General features: G+C 34.5%; 4 protein-coding genes across 6 annotated transcripts; all 4 read left to right on the top strand.

The window, feature by feature from the left end:
- The first annotated feature begins 352 nt into the window (after positions 1-352).
- On the top strand, positions 353-1,953 carry LOC104717924 (V-type proton ATPase subunit G2). 2 transcript variants are annotated; one of them, XM_010435567.2, is made up of 4 exons: positions 353-525; positions 948-1,045; positions 1,376-1,476; positions 1,577-1,953. In XM_010435567.2, exons 2-4 carry the CDS (start codon positions 961-963, stop codon positions 1,718-1,720), a joined length of 330 nt encoding a protein of 109 aa, XP_010433869.1. In that variant the 5' UTR covers positions 353-525; positions 948-960; the 3' UTR covers positions 1,721-1,953. The 2 variants fall into 2 exon arrangements, with proteins under 2 accessions (XP_010433869.1, XP_087326817.1); XM_087470691.1 differs by having other exon boundaries at positions 407-525; positions 928-1,045.
- Positions 1,954-10,822: 8,869 nt separating this feature from the next.
- On the top strand, positions 10,823-11,937 carry LOC104717923 (uncharacterized). Its single transcript, XM_010435566.3, has one exon. It carries the CDS (start codon positions 10,867-10,869, stop codon positions 11,821-11,823), a length of 957 nt encoding a protein of 318 aa, XP_010433868.2. The 5' UTR covers positions 10,823-10,866; the 3' UTR covers positions 11,824-11,937.
- A 2,278-nt stretch (positions 11,938-14,215) lies between these two features.
- Positions 14,216-17,360, top strand: LOC109124533 (putative glucose-6-phosphate 1-epimerase). Its single transcript, XM_010435565.3, has 7 exons — positions 14,216-15,189; positions 15,791-15,865; positions 15,944-16,000; positions 16,085-16,251; positions 16,340-16,474; positions 16,572-16,774; positions 16,859-17,360. Exons 1-7 carry the CDS (start codon positions 15,073-15,075, stop codon positions 17,026-17,028), a joined length of 924 nt encoding a protein of 307 aa, XP_010433867.1. The 5' UTR covers positions 14,216-15,072; the 3' UTR covers positions 17,029-17,360.
- Positions 17,361-18,496: 1,136 nt separating this feature from the next.
- On the top strand, positions 18,497-21,595 carry LOC104717920 (putative inactive receptor kinase At4g23740). 2 transcript variants are annotated; one of them, XM_010435563.2, is made up of 4 exons: positions 18,497-18,816; positions 19,287-20,589; positions 20,681-21,031; positions 21,121-21,595. In XM_010435563.2, the coding sequence occupies exons 2-4, from the start codon at positions 19,317-19,319 to the stop codon at positions 21,414-21,416; spliced, it is 1,920 nt and encodes a 639-aa protein (XP_010433865.1). In that variant the 5' UTR covers positions 18,497-18,816; positions 19,287-19,316; the 3' UTR covers positions 21,417-21,595. The 2 variants fall into 2 exon arrangements, with proteins under 2 accessions (XP_010433865.1, XP_010433866.1); XM_010435564.2 differs by having other exon boundaries at positions 18,541-18,816; positions 19,293-20,589.
- Positions 21,596-23,954: the final 2,359 nt, after the last annotated feature.

Below are 23,954 nucleotides of genomic sequence, written 5' to 3'. Positions count from 1 at the left end.
TAACAGTACTAGAGCGTATAGTAGCGGAGAACAAAGAATAGGCAAGTATATAGAAACATTCATATATTGTTTAGAGAATATTTTACATTTTTACTGTATTTTTCTCATAACATAGACACTAATAATCAATCACTTAAATCACAAACAAATAACAAAAATAAAATAAAAAAATAAAAAAAAATAAAAAAAATAATCACAGACTGACACACCCAACAAATTTGTTAATGTCTACGAAATTTCATGAGTAACTTTTTTCTTGGGTGTCGTTCATGTAAACAAAAAGAACAATGTTTAGGACTTGAACATTTTACTCCACGGTCCATTCCTTTATTTTAATGGGCCTGATTTAAAGAGTATAATGGGTTTAAATTGGCCCATTACTCTGATAGCAAAATATATTTTAATCATCTCTCTCTATTCTATTCTTCTTCCTCCTCTGTCTGTATTGTATTCAATCTGTTGATCTGAACGCTTCTTCATACTTCTTCTACCGGTCTTCTCTCTCCATTTTCGTGCTCAAAGCAGGTAAATTTCTTCTCTTTGTCTCTCCTATATTTCTGGGTTTTTGATATATTTTCTTCCGCTTCGCTGATTTGTCGCTATATTTGTTCTCATTCCTCAACCAGTTTGTGCAATTTTAGGAATGTAGATCTTATTTGATCCAAATGTTAGATCAGAATTCTGCTTGTTTTGATCCTGAATTTGGTTGCTGGGCTGAACAGAGCGATCTGCTTTGACTCTTTCGAACAGATTTGTGAATGTTTGTGATTTGAATCTGAATATATAAGGCTGATCGCATCTTAATGCTCGATCCGATCACCGTTTTAGATTCTTGTGTGTTGTTTTTGAACAAATGCGTAGACTTATTTTTAAAGTTCACATTTTTTTAAGTTTGATTTCTCACATACTTCATGTGATCTGTAACAGCTTTTTTGTTTTTTTTGAAGTTTTCAAGAAAACATGGAATCCAATCATGGAGGAGGGATCCAGCAATTGCTTGCTGCCGAACACGAAGCTCAGCAGATTGTCAATGCTGCTAGGACCGGTAATTACAAGCTCCCATTCTTATATTCTGATATAGTTACCTTCAATCTGAAACTCTAGAATCGCTAAAGGTCTTGCCTTTGATTGGTTTACTCATCGTTACATGGTTTCTACATGAATGACTTGTATGAAAAGCCAGAGTTCTTCATGTACCGTGGATGTGCTTGAAACCAAGATGATATAGTGTTAGGATCATAATACTCTTGGTGATAAGAGTGATGACATAATGAATTTTGTTTGACTGGCATTTGATTGTAACATAGAGCTCTCTCTAGGGATTTAGTTAGCTGCAACTTGATATTGAGAATGTGGTATATGTTTTTATTTCCAGCAAAAATGACAAGACTGAAGCAAGCCAAGGATGAGGCTGAAACAGAGATTGCTGAGCACAAAACCAGTACAGAGCAAGGTTTCCAGAGGAAACTCGAAGCGGTAATATCAAAAACTTTGATCTTACGCCACTAAAAAAAATGTGTTCTTTTGGTTCTTTCGAAGATTTGTTGTTGATGAGAAATCTTGAATGTGAAAACAGACAAGCGGAGATTCAGGTGCAAATGTGAAGAGGCTTGAGCAAGAGACTGATGCCAAAATCGAGCAATTGAAGAACGAAGCTTCGAGAATTTCCAAAGGTGTTGTGGAAATGCTTCTGAAAAATGTGACCACAGTGAACAACTGAAGTATATCACCAGGAAACCATCGACTGTAAAATGGTGTGAAGTGTAATTTTTGATTTGGGTGGATTGGTTCATTCCTTTCTTTATATTGTTTTATGGATCACAGATTCCGACTGTTGCTTTTGAATTTCAATTTGTGTCTTGAATTATTGTATTCATCTCTCCAAAAGTTGCTTAGGACTTTTGTGTTTGTAATAAAATTGAGAACAAAGGATCAATTCATTGGATTTTGTCACGTTGCCAGGAGAACAAAGGAGCAAGGAGCATTGGTTAGAACCTCCAGAATTTGGAGGATCACAAACACTTGGTATGTGATTGTGATCATTAATCTTGATGGTGCTCGTCAATGGTCTCGTCTACGAGTTTTTGAATTAAGGACAAAGCGGTACGGGACCTCCCATCATTCTCGGTCAGATACTCCACGAACTAGTTCATGGCCTCTTTTGAATTATGTTCATGATGGGTATGGTCGGTTTCTCTAATTCGTCGGCTTGTCCGGAATTAGCAATCGCATCAGTTTTTTCAATTCCTCACCATTGTAGTTTAGAACCATGCATTGAGTGATGGAAACGTTTTGAAGTACTTACCTCTTGTCGAAAATTCCTTCATCTTTTCCAGGTAAATGATATTCAAATAGTAAAAATGTTTATTCGCATCAAGATGTAATTGACATAAAATAACCTTTAAATATACTATTATCTTTGAAATTAAAGAAAATATCACATTTTAAGTTGTTATTTAAGAATCTACTTAATTTTATATAAAAGTGCGGAATCGTTTCTAAAAGAAAATGCTACGATTATTGTATTCATTGTAAGAACAATGGTTTTTGATAATTTTAACGAGAAACACAATCATTAAGGATTTTTAAGTTTATTTCGCATGTAAGAAACAAAACAATAGTAAAATTTGGGTAAAAAAGGAATAAAAGAATATAGAGTAGTAATACTGTAAAAGCAAAATAAAATAGACTAACAATATAGGTATAAAAAAGTTTGTAGATGAGAAAAGGGAACTATCCGGTCCAAGCTCCTACACATTAAATAATTGACAGTTTCCAACATCATCTTAGTTTGTGTCCAAGTCCACGTACCAATGAAGTAAGGAAAAATATTTAGAGAATTTCCTTTATTTTTTTCTACAAAATTTACCTAAAAAGTTCAAAACTTGCAGCTTATAAAAACCCATCACTGCTTTTGCAATGTATCCATAGTGTATTTCCTCGCATCTACCTTCCAGTTTCTACGCCTCTCCCTCCCTCTCTCTCCATCAAATCATCTTTTGTTCAAACTCTCTCTCATCAATTCTCTCCATACAACACATGCATACACATACATACATACCATCATCATCTCTAGTTTTTCATCAATTTAGTTCCAGAACTCTGTATCTCTCCATATACATACATCCGAATTATCATTGTCATAGATCCATTTAAAATTGCTTTAACTATTATATGAGATCTAGGGTTTCTTTCTTTTCTTTCAAATTTTGCTGCATATTCTTCAAAATCATGCTTTCTCGCTTGCTAAGTTCTAGATCCATGCAAATATAGGGTTTATGTACATCCACACACGCTCGGACACTAGTACATACATGTAGTTACAGAAATACTCTATACATATTTTGAATTTGATGTTATAGGAATATATTTATGGAGAGAGCTTCCTTGAGTCCATTCACAGGTCGTGATATGGTCCAATTAGCTTCCGACTCATTCATCCAAATACCGAGTCACCAAAATTCGAACTAGACTCGTTAAATGAATGAATGATGCGGTAGACAAATTGGATCATTGATTCTCTTTGATTGGACTGAAGGGAGCTCCCTTTCTTCTTGGTATTCCAATTTTCTTGATTATTATTTCCTGCGTTTAAACATGCTAGATCTGTTATTCATGTAGTCATAGTTTTATATACATCTAGGCTTCGTATTTTATTTCTAGTAAAATTATCTTCGTGTGTGTTATGTGTTTCTCTATGTTTCAGGCATGAATAAGTGAAGAAGAATATGACCAATTTTGGGTATATTTAAATCTGGTATCTCTAATTTTCTTCATATCACTCTAGTCTCTATCTTAGCGTATGTAATTTTTCTTAATTCCTAACCTCCGGTTGCCATCTTTTTAGGTCAACTATATTCGATTTGAACCCCTGGCGAGCAAATTAGGTTTTTATTTTTCTATTATATAACCCATTCATAAGAACTGAAACGATGTGTATGTATGTTCTTTGTTTTTATTTGTCTCTCTCTCTCTGTCTCTGTCTGGGAATTAGCGGTTGCAATTTACAAGTAGGGTTTTTGTCTATTATTTAGATGGCTAGGGTTTAGCGTAATTAAAAATATTTTGTATAAAAAGGAAGAAGAATGATAAAGGTTGGCGACAAACTCATGAGCTTTGTTTCTCTTGGGGCTTGAAGAGTACTGCAGCAACAAGTTCCCATAGTTTTCATTTATTTTACACTTCCCAATTATGGTCCTCCTCCCTCTTCAATGACATTCTTTGTTTTTTATTTATAAAATATTTTTGGTATTTAAAAGCGCTTCGGTTTCTGCTTTTCTAGCCTTAGAAATTGGAAATGATCGATTTTATTTTTGTTATTCAATTTATGTATATGACTTGCTTAAATTATTCAAAATTAGATTTTATGGTTTTATGTCTCAGAAAATCATTGATGTTCATGTAACGGATTATATTCACACCTTTAATTACGAACAATTTTTCCTAAGTTCACATGTTACATTTGTTATCTACGTGTCGATGTCGGTCTGTATATCCTGTCACATTTCACCACTTCCTTTTAAACACGTTTCTCTTTTTTTTTTTATAGTGTATCAGAATATTTTTTCTCGTTTTTCCTTTTTATTTTGGCCCTAACATGTGTGTTCTTTTTACAAGAAAATGTTATCAAAACCTAATTTATAAAAGATGATCTAAGCGTATGATTCGGCACTTCCGACTTTGCCTAAACTTCAAGTACAATGGCTTATTATAGGAAAGAAACCAACTTTAGAATTTTAAAAAAGTGAATAAAAGAAATCAGAAAGTTCATTAATTTATCTTTTATTGCTTTGTAAAATTTAGGACCCAAAGCTACGTCGTCTCGTCGAAAGAACCGAAGATTGTGGACGTAGGGGCCACTAGGGTTTTGCTGCAGAAACTGGTAATTACATTCCTTTTTGTGTACGTATATATCACACATACGTAGATGTACGTATGCAATTATTATATATCTTCTCCACACAACCTTACATTCTAGACAACTGAAGCTTTTGTTAATATATCTGGCAGATTAAACGAAAGAGAGATAAACGAAAGGGAGATGAACATCTAGGCATACAGAGATTGAACATAGGAGAGAGGATCGTGAATGTTAACTTATTGGCGATTTAATGAGAAGTGATCATTATATGAATTAAATCATCAAAGTCTAAACAGATTTAAGACTCGGACTGCTATTCGTTGAGATCTGGTTGGTTAGAAGCCTGATAAGTCACATAAGTGTAACCAAATGTATAGATTGGTGTAATAGTTCTGTCAAAATATTTATTTTATTCATTGTGAAAACTAAGAATGTCAATGTCATTATAAAGAATCAATTTAATGAAAAGCTCGTCTCGTGCAAAATTGGATGCCTAGTGATATAAATATGTTAATATGTTGGAATCTATAGACACATTTAGGTTCTTTTTGTTGAAGAGACACATTTAGGTTGTTAACCCCTTTCTTGTTTTTGATTTATAACCCAATAAACCCGTGCTTTTAATTAGAGTATTACTCTAGTGTAGTGTTAGCCTTTTAGGTTGTGTACATGCAATAACCGATCATTTCAGTTTTATCTTTTGTTGGTTAAATTCATTATTTGGTATTTCTTTTAGTTAATTTTAGCTAGAATCAAACTGAAGCAAGTGATTTTATCTCCTATAAACCCAAAAAAAACAAAACAAAAAAACATGGAAACTGAATCGTACACCGGATTCTCCACCCTGTTACTAAACTATTAGTATGTTTGACTATTTGTTCTTCTTACTCTATCGTTAGAAAGAAAAGAAAAATGATTGTTTAGCCTGATGAAGTAGATTCGGTATTTAAAATTATTCACTGGTAGAACAGTTGTAGACTTGTAGTGGTATTATTCATGTAGGTAAAATTAAAAACGTCAAAACCATCACTAACAACAACTCCATTCACGTGACTTACTTGACCCAAATGTAACATACTTGACCCGACCTGTATGGCCACTACGCTACAGACGTAATTGCAAATTTTGAATTATTAGTATGAAGTATAATGAAGTGTAATTTATTTTGTGTCAAAAAAAAAAGCAGTGTAATTTCTTGCAAAAAAATGGGAATATCATCACATCAGATTCTCGGTGGAGACCAAAAGTAAAAATAATAAAATAAACCTGCTAGCTTGATTTTGTGTCACGACTTTAACAAGATAAAAAAAAAATTAGTCTATTCAAACTTTTTTCTCATCTGTCCATCGGCACATCAAGTCTTATGCCACTCCTTTCTTCTCCATCCATCATTTCTTGTAGTACAATTCATTTTTTTAATTTCTTTGTAGATTTTTTTTGTTTCTTCAGTCTTACCATATAAAGTATGATTGGTATTAAGAACTGGTTAGAAATCAACCGTTCATACTTTCATACTGTTACCAATTGGAGTAACAGATGTAGAATCACGCGATTTGATAATGAGTTAAGTTAAAACCTTATTTTCCATGACGGCAAGGTTTTTATGGCCCAAAAAACTTACCAATGGCAGAAAAAACTAGAAGAATATGGAGACAGCAATAATTTGATGATAGAAGAAAAACACATACGACAGTTATAAGCAATCAAGCATGTCGTCTATTGCTTTGGTACATTCTCTCCAACTTCAAAACAGTTTGAATATTCGTACTTTGTTAGAATATTTTATATACAAACTTAAACTATGTTTAGGTTATTCTTGAATTTAACCACACCAATAGTGATGATGATTGGTTGATTAAAATAAATGATTATGAATTGTTGGTGTTATTATAACACATTATCTAGAGTAAAACAGATTGATATTTTTTCAAATCTTAGCCATCTATCTAAATAACTCTCTTTTATCTACTACGTAAATACGTAATTAACCTTTTCAAAACAAATCTTCTTCTTTTTTTTGTCGTGCAACAAATCTTCATACTAAAATTAGTCAACCAAGTATCTACATGTATCAAATCTTTGCCATCTTGGTACATAGTATAAACTCCGATGTACTAACCTGGTTCGGTTTGCGAGGGCTGATTTTCTATTGTAAGTCTGTTTGACTCGACTTTGCAGTCAGCAACGTTAAATATATATGTTTATGAGTTTATCTAAACTTTATACAAAATTATAGGGATATAGAACATAAAAATTAATTGTGAAACTTATAAGGTAATTGCAGGAGAGACAAAGGGATTCCAGTGCCTTTATTGGACATATAGGGTTGTCCCATGATTTGACTCTGTCCTTCTACAGCTGTCTTAATTATTTTTTTGCAATTTAATATCTCCTAATTTTCTATCCTTCAAAGTTCAAATATAAATATATATTTATATATATGTGTGTATATTTTAGACTAGTTAGATTTTTTTTACATATAAAACAAGAGATATTGATAGAAAAAGTGAAGCATGGAAGAAGAATACAGAAGTGGGAAACAAAACTGCAGAGATTCCATGAGTCTCTTGTTATTTGCTTCAGTCTTCTTGTAGTCTTCTCATAATCATATCAGCTATGTCACAGAAGAAATATAAATATTTCCTGAAAAAAACTGAAAATTTCTAAGTTTATAAAGCTCACTGACATCATATGATAGTCCAATGGTAAAATGAATGTTTACTTTTATCAAGGTTGGTTTGTTAAATATGGCATTAAAAAAAACGAAAAATACCTACCGTTTCGTAAGATACTTAGCATCGGATAAAAACTATATATATATATATATATATATATATTTTTTAAACATATGCGATGCTTTTTGGAACATTACCCAACTAATTTGCAACGGTGGTGATATAGTCAGCACAGACGGTGTAACATTATTTATAAATCGACAAAAGATATAGTACTTCTTTTTTTTTCTTTTTTTTCTTTACTTATTATATATGAAATACAATATATATATATATATATATTATACATCATAATATTAGTAACATATTAAAAAATAAATATTAGCAGCATCAAAGAAATATATATAGTTGAACGAAGAGAGGGGATTTGCAAATTGGGTATAGAAGGTGAATGGCTTTATGTTGTGGTGAAATGGAAACACACAACTCATGGCTAAGCAGATACTCTCTCTCTTACCTGTTTCTTTTTATTTTATTCTAAAAAGAGTGAATCCTCAGTTTTCTCCATCACTTGATATGACCATTCAGTAACTTTTTTATTTTTTTCTAATATTTTTACATTTATTCACTTACCAATCTCCAATCTACTTTCAAAACTACCCCAAAAAAAATATAAATATTCTTCAGAATGATACGAGATGTTTTTTTCTTTCTTTCTTGGCATGATACAAGTCAAAAATAAAGATTTCGTTTTATGATTTTTTTTTGGCTCAACATCCACTTGAACCAAAACAAATACAAATGATTGATTTGTACAACCCTGGAACACTAGCGGATCCAATACTACCTAATCGAGAACCATTGCATTTTTTAACCACAGTGAGATAGATAATACACCACGACTTGGTGTGAAATCATCTCTTAAACTACATAAATTAACTTAATAACACGAAAACAAATACTAACACAAAGAAAGCCAAAAAACTATTACCGAAAAACGATCAAATCCCAGCTATGAGAACCTCTGGATCGACATGTAGAACTTGTCTCAATAGCTTCAACACCCAAAGGCGCATCATCAGAAGAGTTTGGTCTCTCCGACTTTCACTGTTTCGGTCCTAAACCTAAAAAAAACGGACAATACATCCGACTAACCCGACCAAGAGTCGTGAGGCAAACTGACGAAATAGCTGCTTCTCCGATCTAGCCAAATAACAACCAGAATGCTAATCTTCTAAAGATTAAAATTTGAGAACACGTAATAGCATATCATCACCTCACAGTGCAAGAACGAGGAGCAACATCACTTTCGTCGATTTACAAGGCACACTCCTTGGCCGGATTGAAACTAAAAACAAACCGCTCCTTGCTGCAAGACACTGCCGTGGCTGGAATGAGAGGTAGGATCTGAATAAGAACCCAAACCCGACCGCATAAGCTCGTCGAAGAGAAGCTTCATCTCTCATTGCCCACCGAAGCCAACAAACCGCCGGAGACAAAACCGCCGGAACCAGCAAACAAAGTCGCCAACCAAGATTTGCCAGATCTGGCTATAGATTCGACGCTGTCCTCCAACATCGCACCAGAGCCTTCACTGTAACCACCACCACGGAAACTTCGCTTCACTCGCCGAGATATCATCGGAACCACTACTATTGAGAGGCACCCAACTGCCGGTGAAAGGAAAAAAAAAAACGGGAAAAGACAACAAAGGAACTACAAAAGAACTAAAGAACGGAGCCCTCTCCGGCGCCGGAAGGACAACTGGAAAGGTGGAACGAAGCCGGCGACTTTCCCTCTCTCTCTTTCTCTCTAGCGGCTAGGGTTTTGCTTTTTTTATTTCGTTTTATGGATTTATACTATGAGTGATCTCACCGTGTCATTTTTTTTTTTATCTCACGGTGTCATTTATGTTGCTTTAGTTCAGTGTTCTTAATAATTCTTTCTTCTTATATATTCAATTTTCAATCAAAAAAATATATTTTTAAAAAAGTTTCTTTTTCTCAAATAACTAATTAAAAATCTTATCTGCTTTTCAGGTATGGGGTCGAAGATTTCCAGATGTTGAAAGTTTGGGATTCTGGAAAAGGCATACACTGGAGTCTGGAGATGAATAAGCTGCCTTTAAAAAATAAGCTGCCTTTAAAAAATATACATATATATCAAAAATTCAAATGCATGTTTTGGGTATACTCAGGCCCATTATTATAGAGTTGACCCATATATATTCTAATGAGGATATAAAAGCTTAGTAGGCTCAACAAAAAGTTAATTGTAGGCTCAAGTGAAACTAAGTTTTACTGAATTTGAGTCTTTGTAACTGCATATGTTGAGCTGTGTTAATCATAATGACTTTAAAAAACTTCAAATTTCCAATCCATGTTTTTTTATTTCTTATACGTATAAGGTTTAAATCCTATTCATGTTGAAACTGAAAGCTCTACTCCGTACACGTATATGACGTGCAAAACAATGTTTGAAACTAGTTTCGATAGACTGCGCACTTGATCCTTATGATATTTATATTGCGCTTTTTCGTGTGTATAAAATTCTTATAAATTAAGTCTAAACATAACACGTTTTTTTTTTTTTTTTTTTGTCGGCCATAACATTAAGTAAAAGCTTTGTACAAGAGTTTTTAGCTAACATTACAGTCCCAAAAGATAGTGAGAGGAGAATTCACTATTCTACCAGTTTTCTTATCAAAGTTTAGTTGTGAATTTGTGAAAAAAAGGAAAAAAGACAGAAAAAGACAGAAAAAAAGAAAAGGAAATCATAATTGAACCTTTAGTTTTGAAAAGTAGAGAAAAATGATTTAGGGAAGAAAAAGAGTAGGAGGCGCAATCAGCGGCATGAACATATATACTAATATGGTTACTCAAAAGTCAAAAGACACAATAAAATAGTCAACTCTTCGATGTTTTCTTCTTTGCATGCGTTATTACTTTCTCAATCATTTTATCTCACTTATAAATCGTATAATTTCTGAATCAAAACATTTCAATTTAAGGTACAACAAAATCCTAAAGTTTCACAAGGATTATACTACACTTTTTCATTACAATTTTTCAATATCAAGAGTGTCAAAGACCATTTCCATCGGCACACTTAGACTTGACAATATAATTTAATTAACCGATTGTTAATTTCGTTAGAAATCCAAATCCTAAATGAAACTAGATCCATTAATTAAGATTTTATTTAATACATGCGTCATCATTTATTCATGGCCCTACGTTTTGCCTTTCTCAGTTCCTTTAGACAACTCTTAAAGAACATTGTCCCAAAGACCAACAAAAGAAAAAGCAAAGAAAAAAACGAAAGAGAAACATGAACTCAAAGTCTCTCACTTGCTGTGTTGTGTTCTTACTATACACCAGTTTGTTTTGTTCAACTTCGCAATCCTCTCTTATCCACTTAAACTCTACAACATCAGTCCTTAATGTCACTTTACCACATTCCTTGTCTCAATCCCTTGAGAGTTTCGCCCTCAAGACGTTAACCACTCAACATCATACCGGTGCTCTATACCGAGCTATCTTACCGCAAAACCTCTCCGGTATCGAAGTATCAATCGTCCGTCTCACCGGGAAGAGCCTGTGGAACTCGGGAGCCAAGTTTAGCAACGTGCTAATTCCGGCAAGGTCAGTTTCGGTTCCTCCTGCAAGGAGAGTCGCTATTGTGTACCAAAATCTAGGGAACTGGTCTAACCATTGGTATACCGTACCCGGTTACCGGTTAATCGCTTCTGTCTTAGGGTTTAAGGTTTTGGACGTTTCCGATCAAGATAACGTCAAAGAGATAAGTCTAAGGATGAAGAGTTCTGTAGAGATTTCATTTAGGGATCTACCTAAAGACACGGATGAGAAAATGCTATCTAGGGTAAGATGCGTGAGTTTCATGGCACAGACTAAAGACGAAGAGGCGACTCATATAAGCCGAATGGTTCTCCCGGGAGTGTGTTACGGCTCGAGCCATGGAGATTATTCGGTGGTCGAGCCTTTAGAGAACGATAAGAAGAAGTTCGAGTCGTGGTGGACTTGGTGGTGGTTGTGGATTGTGGGATTTATTTTAGGAATTGGTGTGTTAGGGTTTTTAGGGTTTGTCTGTATAATGGGGATTAGGGTTTCAAGAACGAAAAAGATTCAAGTGATGATGGAGAGACACGCTGTTGATGGTGAAGTGTTTGAGAGCAGATGGGTTGGTGGAAGTAAAATGCCATCTGCAACTGTAACCAGAACCCAACCAGAGTCCGAATCCGGATACGAAAACGGGTCTCATGGATAAATGATTGGGTCTATTACTCTATTTGGTTCAAAATCGAAAATCACTCCTGATATGTCATCACTAATTACTTTAGTCTTTACTCCTTAATTAGTCCTACAAGCAAAGCATTGAATCTGCGTTGATCTCTTTCAAGTGAGTCTTAACACTCTGTTTACACCCATTTCCTTAACTGGTCCCAAATAAATGGTTGAAACTCGTATCTAGACTATGACTGTTAGTATGTACTATCAAGACAAAACTATATGATATACATTACTTATTTATGATTTCATAGCCACACAAAAATTGGAAGAATAATGAAGAACTTTAATCCTTGAGGCATTTAGCTGCATCAACATCTGCTTCGAAACATCTCCGTCGTTCATCTTCACCGGAGTTCTTCTGAAGCCGTGGTGATGACTAGTCGTCTCTCAAGAATTTTTGTGATATTAAGAAACGACATGCAGTTTTCCAATCTAATTGAGAAACTACGAAGCAACGTTGAGGAAGACTTAGTATTGGGCCACCTTAATAAACGAGAAACCAAAAAGGCCGAGACCATGACTTTTCTTTGTCAAGGATCCAGTCCACATAAAAATAAAAAAAGCGTATTGGGAGTTTGGGACACAATCAATCATGACATTAATTAATGATTTTAAAAGTTAAACAGAAAAAAAAGATTTTAAAAGTTAAACAGAAAAAAAAAAAAAAAAAAAAAAAACCAAAAAAAGTTACAAGTATTATCAAGTTCTAACAACGTCAATTATCACAAATATATGAGGATTTGGATAAGTTAATAAAATAGTTTAAAACAAATCTCTGAATGTTGTAAATCGTAAACCATATAGCCTCTGTTTAGGCGTAAGCGCAACACACTAACAACACTTCACTTCTTACTCAAAGCGTAAACAAAATGGTTTTTAAAAGTTTTTTTTCTATTTCCCCTGCTTTTGCAAACAAACCCTTATCTTATTATAACCTCTCCTTGAAAAAAATCCATACATATATATTTTGTAGTTTAATGTTTTTTTCCATACAACTGGATATACCAAAAAAAAAAATGTAATCTAATATATATTCATCGTGGTCATTTTCAAAAAATAATTATACTGATGCCTGATGTGTCTGATGTCTCTGTATCATTTTTGTTCTTTTTTTTATTGCAAAAGAATTATAGAGGAATCCAGAACGCATAATTACAAAAGAATTAACAGCAAAACCATCTTATTCAATCGTTTTCCAATTTTTAATAATGCAATCTAGCAAAATCATAAGATTGCAACGTGAAAATATGGATACATATTTTATCACGATCGGATTATTGCATGAATCATTTTCTTTCCAAGATAATTAACGAAACTAATGATTACACAAAACAACACGAATGGAGCGACCAACGGCGTCGCCGAAAGACGCAATTGGCGCATTAAAGATATCATAGGTCGGCATAAAAGACAAGAACAAATGATATACCTTAATTTTCCACGTTTCAATCGAATTTTATAAAGTAAAACATTGATCAATCGTAGCTATATGTAATTTTTTTGGCAAAATAACATGTGCACCATATTTAATGCAAATATACATCAAACTAATGGTTTATTAAGTAAATTAGCAAATTTCGTAATTAATATTTTGATGTGTAAAAAAAGAAAAAAATATACATTTTAGTAGATATTAACAAAGACATAAGATAAGTGTTCAAGGATATTGTAATGAATAGAGATCGATTTTTAAGGACTAAACTAGGAAATTTATTAGATCCTAGAAACCAATCCCACCATGATAAGCTTCTCTTACATAATCCCACTAAAACTTTATCATAGCACTATGCGCACTCCTAAACTCGATACATTAATCTTAAGCAGCCCTTAGTCTTTTGGTGGTGTAAAAGTTATAGAAACGATGGCAGAAACCAAAATTACGAATCTTTATAATCGTGTGTATTTAAATAAAAATATTAATCTTCTTTTTATTATTAAGTTCAAATAACTTTTAAATATATGGTCGCTGTCTTTTTTAGATTCTTAGCTTGCGCAGACGTATTCGTTTGATTATTACGTTCTCTATGTTGTTGAACACACATTTTCGTTTAATGTGTACGCATGTTATTTATCTGCTGAAATGGATCGAAAAGCTTAAAGAAACAGTTGACAATAAAATTATCAACTAAACTAAGACTGCGACGAAGTAAAACTAAAAACTATAAAATTATATTTAAATTAATTCCCGTTCAAATCTGAACAGGTAGTTAATTCCGTTAATCATGGTCGCATGTCAAGATCTAACCCATCCCCCACACCTTTCATCACAACCAGCTGTCTTCCTGCCATCATCTTCCTTATTCTTTTATCATCTATCATTTCCTTTTTGCAACTAGCTAGATTCATTTTTTGGATTTATTAACTCATCCAATCAGAAGATTCAAGGATAATTAAAAAAGAAAACTTAACCCCAAAAAAATCTAAGTAGTTCCACTAGTGAAGAAATGGTTAGACAGTTGATAATTACTGTTAAAATACACATACCATCAAGATCAAGTGAGGGTTTAATTGTTTGAAACGCAAGTTTTTAGATGTGACATTTTATGGCGCTTATTATAGAGAGAGTAAACTCTTTTTCTTGTTTCCGTCAAGGCGTCAACTATATATTATAGAGTTTGGTCTTTAAATTACCTAACCAAACAGTAAAAACATGAAATAGTAACAAAAAATACATATTAAAACACCACTTGCACTTTTTTATATCAACTCCCTTTGAATATTTTGCAACTTTTCTACATATCACCCAATTTTTTCTGACTTGTGTCTCTTTGAAATATATCTCTCTCTTTTTTTTTTTTTTTAGTGTTTCCCTCTTCCGGGTTCAAATAACTTGGGTTCTTGATACCAATACGTAAATCCCACCTTCTAGGCTCCAAGAGATCTTTGCGTTTTCAATCTCAACCTCACACGATCTGTCTTAATCTGGTGTTTTTTTGTTGGGTTTTTCTTACACTTTATCCTCTATTGCAACAACATAATAAGAGTTTTGTGTGTTGGTTGTAAGAGAAAAGGACTTGTTAAAGCAGTTAGAAAGTGGTGGTTGAGGTTTCGGTTTCGTTTTACACGAGATAAGTTAGGGTTTCTTGTTGATCTTTCCACAAGAAAGTTGTTTTCTTCTTCTTCTTGTGATTTCTTCGCCTAATTTTTTGGTGGATTTTAAATAGCCCCCCCCCCCTCAAGTCTGTGTCTTTTTGTTTTTTCATCGAATCTGTTTGGTTTATTAACAATGGAACCATCTTCTGGAGTCGGTGCTGAGAAGAGACCACCAACCGTTGACTTGGTCAAGGATAAAAATGGAACCGATCAGATTCTTCTTCAGAATCCTAAAGGCGCTTCTGTTAAGGTTATTTTTTTTATTATTCTTCCGTTTGTGTTATTCGTAGAATCATTCTTGGATGCAAAAAAAAAAAAAGAGATTCATAATTTTGATTCGTGTGATAGAGATAGAGGATAAGATGTTGACTTTTTAATATTTGTCCACTAACTGTTTGATGTTTTTCCTCTTCCAAACTCTTCTTTGCTACTAGAAGAATTGAAATGGAACATGGGATTCCAATACTAATTGATAATGCAATATTCTCTATACCGTTGGATTGTATCCTGTGTTTTTATACATTTGAATTGGTCCAAAAGGTCTGATTTTTAGTGGAATAGGTGTTAATTGAGTTTCTCTGAATCAGAGAGTTATATATAACTTATAAGCGTGTTTGATTGCTCTGTTTCTAATTGGTGATTTGGGTTCTCATTCTTGTTTAAAGTTGAAGGCTTCATGGTTGCTGTTACTTCGAACTCTCTTACCAAGATGAATCAATCTATATTTTTACTTTTGTTTTTGCTTATGGAAACTATGGTTTTCTTTGTGATTCTGGCCTTCATATTCACAAGCATTTCCATTTCGCCTTATTGAACTGACGGTTTCTTTTTTCGGATGATGCTTTGCTCAGATTAGTTTACATGGAGGACAAGTTCTTTCTTGGAAGACTGAGAAGGGTGATGAATTGTTATTCAACAGCACCAAGGTAAAAGAACTCTGCTTTTTCAGCATGTTTGCAACGTCTTAGAAAAGTTGGTGAACTTGATGCTCTTGTTTCATTCAGGCCAACTCGAAGCCTCCCCATCCGGTACGAGGAGGAATCCCTATATGCTTTCCTCAGGTACATAGACTCCTCAAATCTTCACAGAAGTAACCTTGGTTTTGATCACTTTGCTTAAAAATTTGTACTTTCTCCCTTAAAAAGTTTGGAACTCGAGGATCACTCGAGCAACACGGGTTTGCAAGAAACAAGATGTGGCTTGTGGAAAACAATCCACCTGCTTTACCTTCATTTGACTCAACCGGTAAAGCCTTTGTCGATTTGGTACTTAAGTCATCCGATGAAGACACTATGAGGATCTGGCCTCACAGGTTTGCAAACCCGATCAAAAATTGATTCCTCGTTATGATGTGATATTGTTTTTTTCCATATTAATTGGTATTATTGCTCTTGTTTCAGCTTTGAGTTTCACCTGAGAGTCTCATTGGCATTAGATGGGAACTTAACACTGATATCACGAGTCAGAAACATCAATTCAAAGCCTTTTAGCTTTGCCATTGCCTATCACACTTACTTCTCCATTTCCGATATTAGGTGAAAACACTGAGTTTAGTCTCTCTCTAGTCTCTTTACTGATCACACATAAGAAAACCTTCTAATGCTTTCTTTCTCTTTATTTGGTGTTTCTCAGTGAAGTTAGACTTGAAGGGCTGGAAACTCTCGACTATCTTGATAACTTGCACGAGAAAGAACGTTTTACAGAGCAAGGCGATGCACTAACCTTTGAATCTGAGATCGATAGAGTGTACCTAAATTCTAAAGACGTGGTTGCTGTTTTCGACCATGAAAGAAAACGCACATTCCTTATCAGGAAAGAAGGTCTACCCGATGTTGGTAAGATCAAAAATATCGAAAACTTTTACCGCCTTTTTATTCTAACCGGTTTTTAACAGAATCAGATTCTCGGTTTTATCGCAGTGGTATGGAATCCATGGGAGAAGAAAGCTAGAGCACTGACGGATTTGGGAGATGATGAGTATAAACACATGTTGTGTGTTGATGGAGCAGCCATTGAGAAACCCATCACTTTGAAACCGGGTGAAGAATGGACCGGTAAATTAAACCTCTCGCTTGTCCTATCCACCTGAAATAACCGATACCGGTTATTGGAAACCCGATTCTTCTGTGTGTCTTTTCATTGGCTATTGTTTTTTTCTGTATAGTCTATAGAAGAACATCACAGTGTGTGTGATTGATTCTTCGGTATCAGAATCCGAAATATTTAAAAAGGAAACCTGAGATTTGAAAAGGTCACCCATTTTTAGGAAGTGACTAGATACGATCCTGGTTTTGTGCGAGATTTAATTAACTTGTGTATGAAGATATTGTTATACTATATGAAATCTGTATTATTGTACTTTTTTTTTTCTTTTGGTTAAATCTTCATTAATAAATAAAGCTTTCTTGTTCTCACGGTTAACAATTCTTGAATACACCATTTCTATAACCATAAGCTAGTCTTTCTTTTTTTGTCGTCTAAGATTTATATTAATCCATCAATGGAACCGAGAACATTACAAGAGCTAGCATAAAACCAACAACCACAGAGACAAATTAGCCTAATCTAGCACACCCTCCAAACCCATTCGGAGGTGCTGGACCTGAGAGGTACCACCATAAAGGTCCCCCAGCAACAAAAAATTTCCTTAACAAGAGAAACATCCACAAAAGACTGCCAATTAAACAGAGTGTATAAAGACAAACCCCCTTCCTCAACAAAAACCATAAGCTAGTCTAAATGGGTATGTTAAGAATAAAAACTAAATAAAAATAATTATTTCGAGATTCAAAAAGCTTTAGTTAATGGCCTGATACTCATTGCCACTCAATGTTGGAGGTAGCGAAAAGAGAAAGAGGAATCAACCGTGGTAAGATGGGTATAAAATCATCACAATAATCATGAAAGATTTGAATTAAATTATTTGTTGATTATGATGCACCATAAATTCTATAATTGGGTCGGTCCAATATTTTTGATACACCGAAGAATTAGTTACTATTTTTAAAAGAATATACAGTACTCTTATTATAAGTATCCTATTAATGCTCCTATCAAAAAAGTATCCTATTAATGCCCCAAAGAAAAGAAAAAGAAAAAAAATACTACTATAAAAATGGTAGAAATCGATACGCATTGAATGAAGGCTTTGTAAAGCTTCATAAATGACAAGTAAAGTAGAAACAAATAAAAACGTACTTACTAATTTGCATAAACGTTTTGGTAAGTTAAATAATTTCTTCCGTTAACTCGATTTACATAAACTAATCTCTTTTTCGTAAACGTTGACTAATTAAGTCTTATGTCTTATCATCCCGGTTATGTCTATATCGGTTCATAAAACTCAAACCGACTTCACAATTAGTATTGTTTTACAAATAGCTAATGGTTCCAATTTATCTACCCTTTTTTTTTAATATGACAAAGACCAATAAGAAAATTGAAAGTTCAAACCGTAATTTTGATACAACAAAGTTCCGGTATATATAATAAGCAAATGGTCCCCGGTTCAGTATTAAATAACCGGTGACCAATCTGTAAACCGAATAAAAAAAGTCGTCTCACACAGTATCTTCTTCCCCTCGTCACTTTCACCCACTTTAATGCCAAAAAAAGAGAACAAAATAAATTTATATCCGTTGCTTGGAATTATTCATTAAAAATAAAAATAAAAATTCACAAGCTCTTAACTTCACTAGTGTTTCAATGGCGGTTCATAGCCCCGTTCTTCACATTATCACCACATAGTAATTTATGAGTTCGTCTCTCTTCCTCCTCAATAATTCTTTATTCAGCAGACTTGATTCGTTTCTCGAGAAGAAGAAACACTGAGAGGCGCAAGAGTCGACAATAAAGTTCAGATCTGGAAAAAAGCGAGGTTACCATTTCAATTTTTTTCTAGCTTCCAATAATAATAATTTTAGTCTGTTAATAGAGTTAAGGTTTCACTTTTTTGTCAACTTTATAATTCCCAGAAATTTTAGGGGTTTTTTGAAGTTTAAATTAAAGCTTCGAATGTTACAAAAAAAAAAAAAAAAAAAGTTAGTTAGTTTCAGTTTCGTCATATTCGAAGCTTAAAGTCTCTCTCTTTCTCTGTCTCCCACTCCTGTTTTTAATCTCCAGTGGTGGTCTCATCGCATAGAACAATTTCAAGATTCCCCTTTTACTTTTGTAATCCGCAGTCTTCTAAATATCTAATTTTTTTTTTCTTTTTGCTTTTTTCGTACCTTTTATTTTAAATTAAAGTTACCAAAAAATTTCACCATTTATATATATATCCTCATCATCAGTTCTTCACTATCATCATCATCAATCAGATTGGGTTTTTGATTTTATCTTTTTCTCCAGCTCCAGATTTAAGGAAACAGCTCGTTTTTAATGGAAGCTTGGAGCTTTTTTTCTTCTCTATGGATTCTCTCTCTATGTTTGTTTATCTATGGAGGAGCAAACGCAGATCCATTAGAAGACAAACGCGCATTACTCGAGTTTCTTACCATTATGCGTCCCACACGCTCACTCAACTGGAACGAGACTTCACAAGTCTGCAACATCTGGACCGGAGTTACTTGCAATAAAGACAGATCTCGTATCATAGCTGTTAGATTACCAGGCGTTGGACTCAATGGTCAGATTCCTTCCAACACTATAAGCAGACTCTCTTCTCTCAGAGTCCTCAGTCTCAGATCCAATCGTATCTCCGGAGAGTTCCCAGCTGATTTCGTCGAGTTGAAAGACTTGGCCTTTCTTTATCTACAAGACAACAGCTTGTCTGGCTCTCTGCCTTTAGATTTCTCTGTCTGGAAGAATCTCTCTAGTGTTAATCTTTCCAACAACGGGTTTAATGGAACAATCCCGAGTTCGTTGTCTCGTCTCAAGCGTTTACAGTCGTTGAATCTTGCTAACAACTCTCTTTCTGGTGATATCCCTGATCTTAGTGTGCTCTCTACTCTCCAACACATTGACTTGTCCAACAATTATAACCTCAATGGACCTATACCGAGTTGGCTTCGAAGATTCTCGTCTTCTTCTTATGCAGGCATCGGCATTATTCCTCCTGGTGACGTCTCCATCTTTCAGCCGCCGCCTCCACCTGCCGAGCTGACTCATCAGAAACAGAAAGATCACTTCTTGGGACTATCCGAGACTGTTTTTTTATTGATCGTTATCTCTGTTTCCATTGTGGTAGTTGCGGCTTTGGCATTTGTGTTGGCTGTTTGTTACGTGAGAAGGAATTTAAGACGAGGCGATGGGATCGTTTCGGATACTAAGCTGCCGAAGAAGAAGAAAGGAGGGATGTCTCCTGAGAAGTTCGTCTCGCGGATGGAAGATGTGAACAACAGGTTATCTTTCTTTGAAGGATGTAACTACTCGTTTGATCTTGAAGATCTGTTGAGAGCTTCTGCTGAGGTTCTTGGTAAAGGCACGTTTGGCACAACGTACAAAGCTGTTCTTGAAGATGCGACTTCTGTTGCTGTGAAACGGCTTAAGGATGTTGCCGCTGGGAAACGAGATTTCGAGCAGCAGATGGAGATCATTGGAGGTATTAAGCATGAGAACGTTGTGGAGCTTAAGGCTTACTATTACTCCAAAGACGAGAAGCTAATGGTTTATGACTATTTCAGCCAAGGAAGTGTTGCTTCTTTGCTTCATGGTATGTTTTTCACTTTCTTGACCTAAAATGCATCATCGTAGCTACAAAATGTGGTTTGAGGCTCATTGTTGATTCAACTGGATCTTTACAGGTAACAGAGGAGAAAACAGGATTCCTCTAGACTGGGAAACAAGAATGAGAATTGCGATAGGTGCAGCTAAAGGGATTGCTCGTATCCACAAAGAAAACAATGGGAAACTCGTCCATGGGAACATCAAATCTTCAAATATATTCTTGAATTCAGAGCGTAGTGGCTGTGTCTCTGATCTTGGATTAACAGCTGTGATGAGCCCTCTTGCTCCACCGATATCGAGACAAGCTGGTTACCGTGCACCAGAAGTAACCGACACAAGAAAGTCTTCTCAGTTGTCAGATGTCTACAGCTTCGGCGTCGTGCTGCTGGAACTACTAACCGGGAAATCGCCCATTCACACAACCGCAGGTAAAGAGGATACTGAACCATTTCAATTGTTACAACTTTCAATATATATTCAATCTAATCATATCATTTTTGGGAAATGGAAACTGTAGGGGACGAGATTATCCACTTGGTTAGATGGGTACATTCGGTAGTGAGAGAGGAATGGACAGCAGAAGTATTCGACATCGAGCTTCTGAGGTATGCAAACATAGAAGAAGAGATGGTTGAGATGTTGCAGATTGCAATGTCATGTGTTGTGAAAGCAGCAGACCAGAGGCCGAAGATGTCCGATTTGGTTAGGCTTATCGAGAACGTTGGAAACCGACGAACCAGCAGCATTGAACCTGAATCCAAACCCAAATCAGAAAATGAAGCCTCAGAAGCTTCCACGCCAAGTGAAATTTGAACCTATCAAATTCAAAACTGTCGATTCATCAATCATATTTATCATGTGAAGTTGTTGTATACTCCTCTGTTTATTTCTTCTCTCTTCGGTTTAGAACCGGTTCATCAAAACACATTTTCTGTTTAGAGATATTCTTCTTGGTTTTCAAAATTGAGTATGAGATAGATTCAAATTTCCAATTCATAAGTTGTATTGCGTAAAGAAGAAGAAAGAATTCGAATTCGAATACGATCAGAAACGCAACACGAGAGCGATTGAACGGGGCTAAGTATCAGACCAAGATTTGGTTAAGCCTCTTAACCAAGGAAGCCGAATGGTGGAGGTCATGATAGGTGTTGCGTACACAATACAGACAAAGATAAGTAAGCAAGCATCGTTCATATAGATTAGTGATGAACAAACTTTTAAATATAGATAGTGATGAACAAAGACTTGTTTAAATATAAATTCAGTGCTGTCAATTTAGGGTTATATTTTCGGCTCAATGGTATTGAACCAAACTGACCCATTATAATTTTTTTTATCATTCTATAACGGTTTATAACCACTAGTGGGTTTTCTGAATTTTTCCTGGTTTGGGAAACCAGAACAAAATCAAGGTAGCTCTTCAGAAAGTGTTGGTATGGTTTTCTTTAGCTGCGGTTTAGAAGCATGCTTATCATTGTTTACTCACTTACTCCTGTTTTGATGTTGATTTTTTCCTTCTTGTGGTATAGCATAATTGAACTTGTTTCAAGTGAATATCATCCCTACTTCATCAAGCGGCATATCACGTTGTAAAAGCGGCATGTCTGTGGCCTCCATGACAAAAGTTCTCACTTGTTATAATTACAAAGCCAAAATTAAGCCCATTGGGCTTAAACTATTATGAACTACGAGTTGAAAAAAGATCATTGGTGTTCAGTTTTTTACTCGCAGATCCCGGAATGTGATCTGAACTCCGACAAAAATGGAACTAGTGGTCTCAAGAAATGCAATGTTTTGAGGGTTCTATCTTGTAAGAAGCACCACTAGCCTTAATAAATAATAACCCCACATCATGGTTATCCTCAGGATGATATTTGAATGGAGTTTGCGACTGATAATACATGTTTTTAATAAAAACTATAAATCTTTTACTGAAATAACATCTTTTCTTGAGTCAAAAGAAAAAGGTTCATGATAACAGTACATAGTTTTGTCGTGATTGTGTTTTGGAGGAGGAACAGGTAGGTGGCAGAGATTACAATAGGAAGGAGACAAATAAGGCAAGTTACAACGTGAACTTGATTTGTCTAATTCCAGAAAGTGACGTGTCTCCTGCTCGTATACTGCAATAAGGCTTTCTCTTCTTCTTTCCAAGTTGCGAAATTAGAAACCCACACACATATACATATTGAATCTCAATGTTATATAAATATGTCATTTTTATGTAAATCCTCATGTCCCCACGAAATCGGTGGATCAACATGTCTTTTGTTTTACTTCTCCGCTGTTAAAACGACGGCTTATTAGGAAATTTATGGAGTTAAACCATCTTTAACGTCTTGTTCTAATTGGAATGCTACACTATTAACTTGTGTTTTACCAATGTGCGTGGCATATAATTTTTCGCGTATAAAACTACTAAGAGTGTAAGTTTAGATTGTATACATAAATTGGTTTTTTTGCCCACACATGGTAGTACATATATCCCTAGTGTACTAATATATATGGAAGCTTTTTATATATATATATATATGGAAGCTTATATGAACGATGAAGAAAATAAACTTTATTTTCTCGACAAGGGAAAAATAAATAACATGAGAATAGACATAACAGTCAACGTCAAATTGCTTTATATGTTCTTCTTTGCCTTTTCTCAAGTCAGGGTCAAAAACTTGTTTTAGGTGGTTTGTCGACAAGTTACACAAAAAAGAGATAAATTACTTATAATTTTCGTTAAACAAACAATTGCCTTGTTAATATGAAATTATCAAAACTAGTGATAGTAAAAAGTCAATTTCATGCGTGTTCCAAAAGAGTGATGTGTGTATTATAAATTTATAATAGACCAATGGTTCCAGATTTCCTGGTAAAACTGAAAAGCTTTTTACCCTAAGTCTATGTGCTATGTATGAGTATGAGCCTATGACTATGATTATTACTATCTCCAAAAAGTTTTTGATTTTTTTCTAACCTTAGTATTAAAGTTGATTGGCTGTGTAGTCCCTTAAAATACGGAGTCAAACGAGGCATTTGTATCTCATTTAACTTTAGTCGTTAGCTCTTTTTATTTACCTTTGCAAAGACATGGAAATATTTCACACAACTCACAGGGATGTACTATATAGCATTTTTTATATTGAACCTGAATCTTTCCGGTTGAGGCTCCGGGTTTATGACACCAAATGTAAATAAATAATTCATTACTTCATGGGAATATGTGTAGTTTGTCTAAATTTTCCACAATACAAAAACAGTGATACCTATATTAAATTCATTTGTATAAAGTTTATAATTATTTAGACGAACCATTACGACCCATGTCTACACCTTTGGTCATAGCAGTGAACT

This window comes from Camelina sativa, chromosome 10 (genome assembly GCF_030686135.1).
Source record: "Camelina sativa cultivar CO46 ecotype springtype chromosome 10, ASM3068613v1".
NCBI lineage: Eukaryota > Viridiplantae > Streptophyta > Magnoliopsida > Brassicales > Brassicaceae > Camelina > Camelina sativa.
The sequence above is the reverse complement of the archived record's forward strand: the minus strand, read 5'-3'. Positions and strand labels throughout refer to the sequence as shown.

What these genes read in the sequence shown, in the direction of transcription:
- LOC104717924 (XM_010435567.2), top strand. Translation starts at nt 961, where the DNA reads ATGGAATCCAATCATGGAGGAGGGATCCAGCAATTGCTTGCTGCCGAA. An exon ending in TGTCAATGCTGCTAGGACCG is followed by an intron (nt 1,046 to 1,375) that starts GTAATTACAAGC and finishes TTTTATTTCCAG; the next exon opens with CAAAAATGACAAGACTGAAG. An exon ending in TCCAGAGGAAACTCGAAGCG is followed by an intron (nt 1,477 to 1,576) that starts GTAATATCAAAA and finishes ATGTGAAAACAG; the next exon opens with ACAAGCGGAGATTCAGGTGC.
- LOC104717923 (XM_010435566.3), top strand. Translation starts at nt 10,867, where the DNA reads ATGAACTCAAAGTCTCTCACTTGCTGTGTTGTGTTCTTACTATACACC.
- LOC109124533 (XM_010435565.3), top strand. Translation starts at nt 15,073, where the DNA reads ATGGAACCATCTTCTGGAGTCGGTGCTGAGAAGAGACCACCAACCGTT. An exon ending in TCCCTATATGCTTTCCTCAG is followed by an intron (nt 16,001 to 16,084) that starts GTACATAGACTC and finishes TCCCTTAAAAAG; the next exon opens with TTTGGAACTCGAGGATCACT. An exon ending in ATGAGGATCTGGCCTCACAG is followed by an intron (nt 16,252 to 16,339) that starts GTTTGCAAACCC and finishes CTCTTGTTTCAG; the next exon opens with CTTTGAGTTTCACCTGAGAG.
- LOC104717920 (XM_010435563.2), top strand. Translation starts at nt 19,317, where the DNA reads ATGGAAGCTTGGAGCTTTTTTTCTTCTCTATGGATTCTCTCTCTATGT. An exon ending in TGTTGCTTCTTTGCTTCATG is followed by an intron (nt 20,590 to 20,680) that starts GTATGTTTTTCA and finishes GGATCTTTACAG; the next exon opens with GTAACAGAGGAGAAAACAGG. An exon ending in GCCCATTCACACAACCGCAG is followed by an intron (nt 21,032 to 21,120) that starts GTAAAGAGGATA and finishes TGGAAACTGTAG; the next exon opens with GGGACGAGATTATCCACTTG.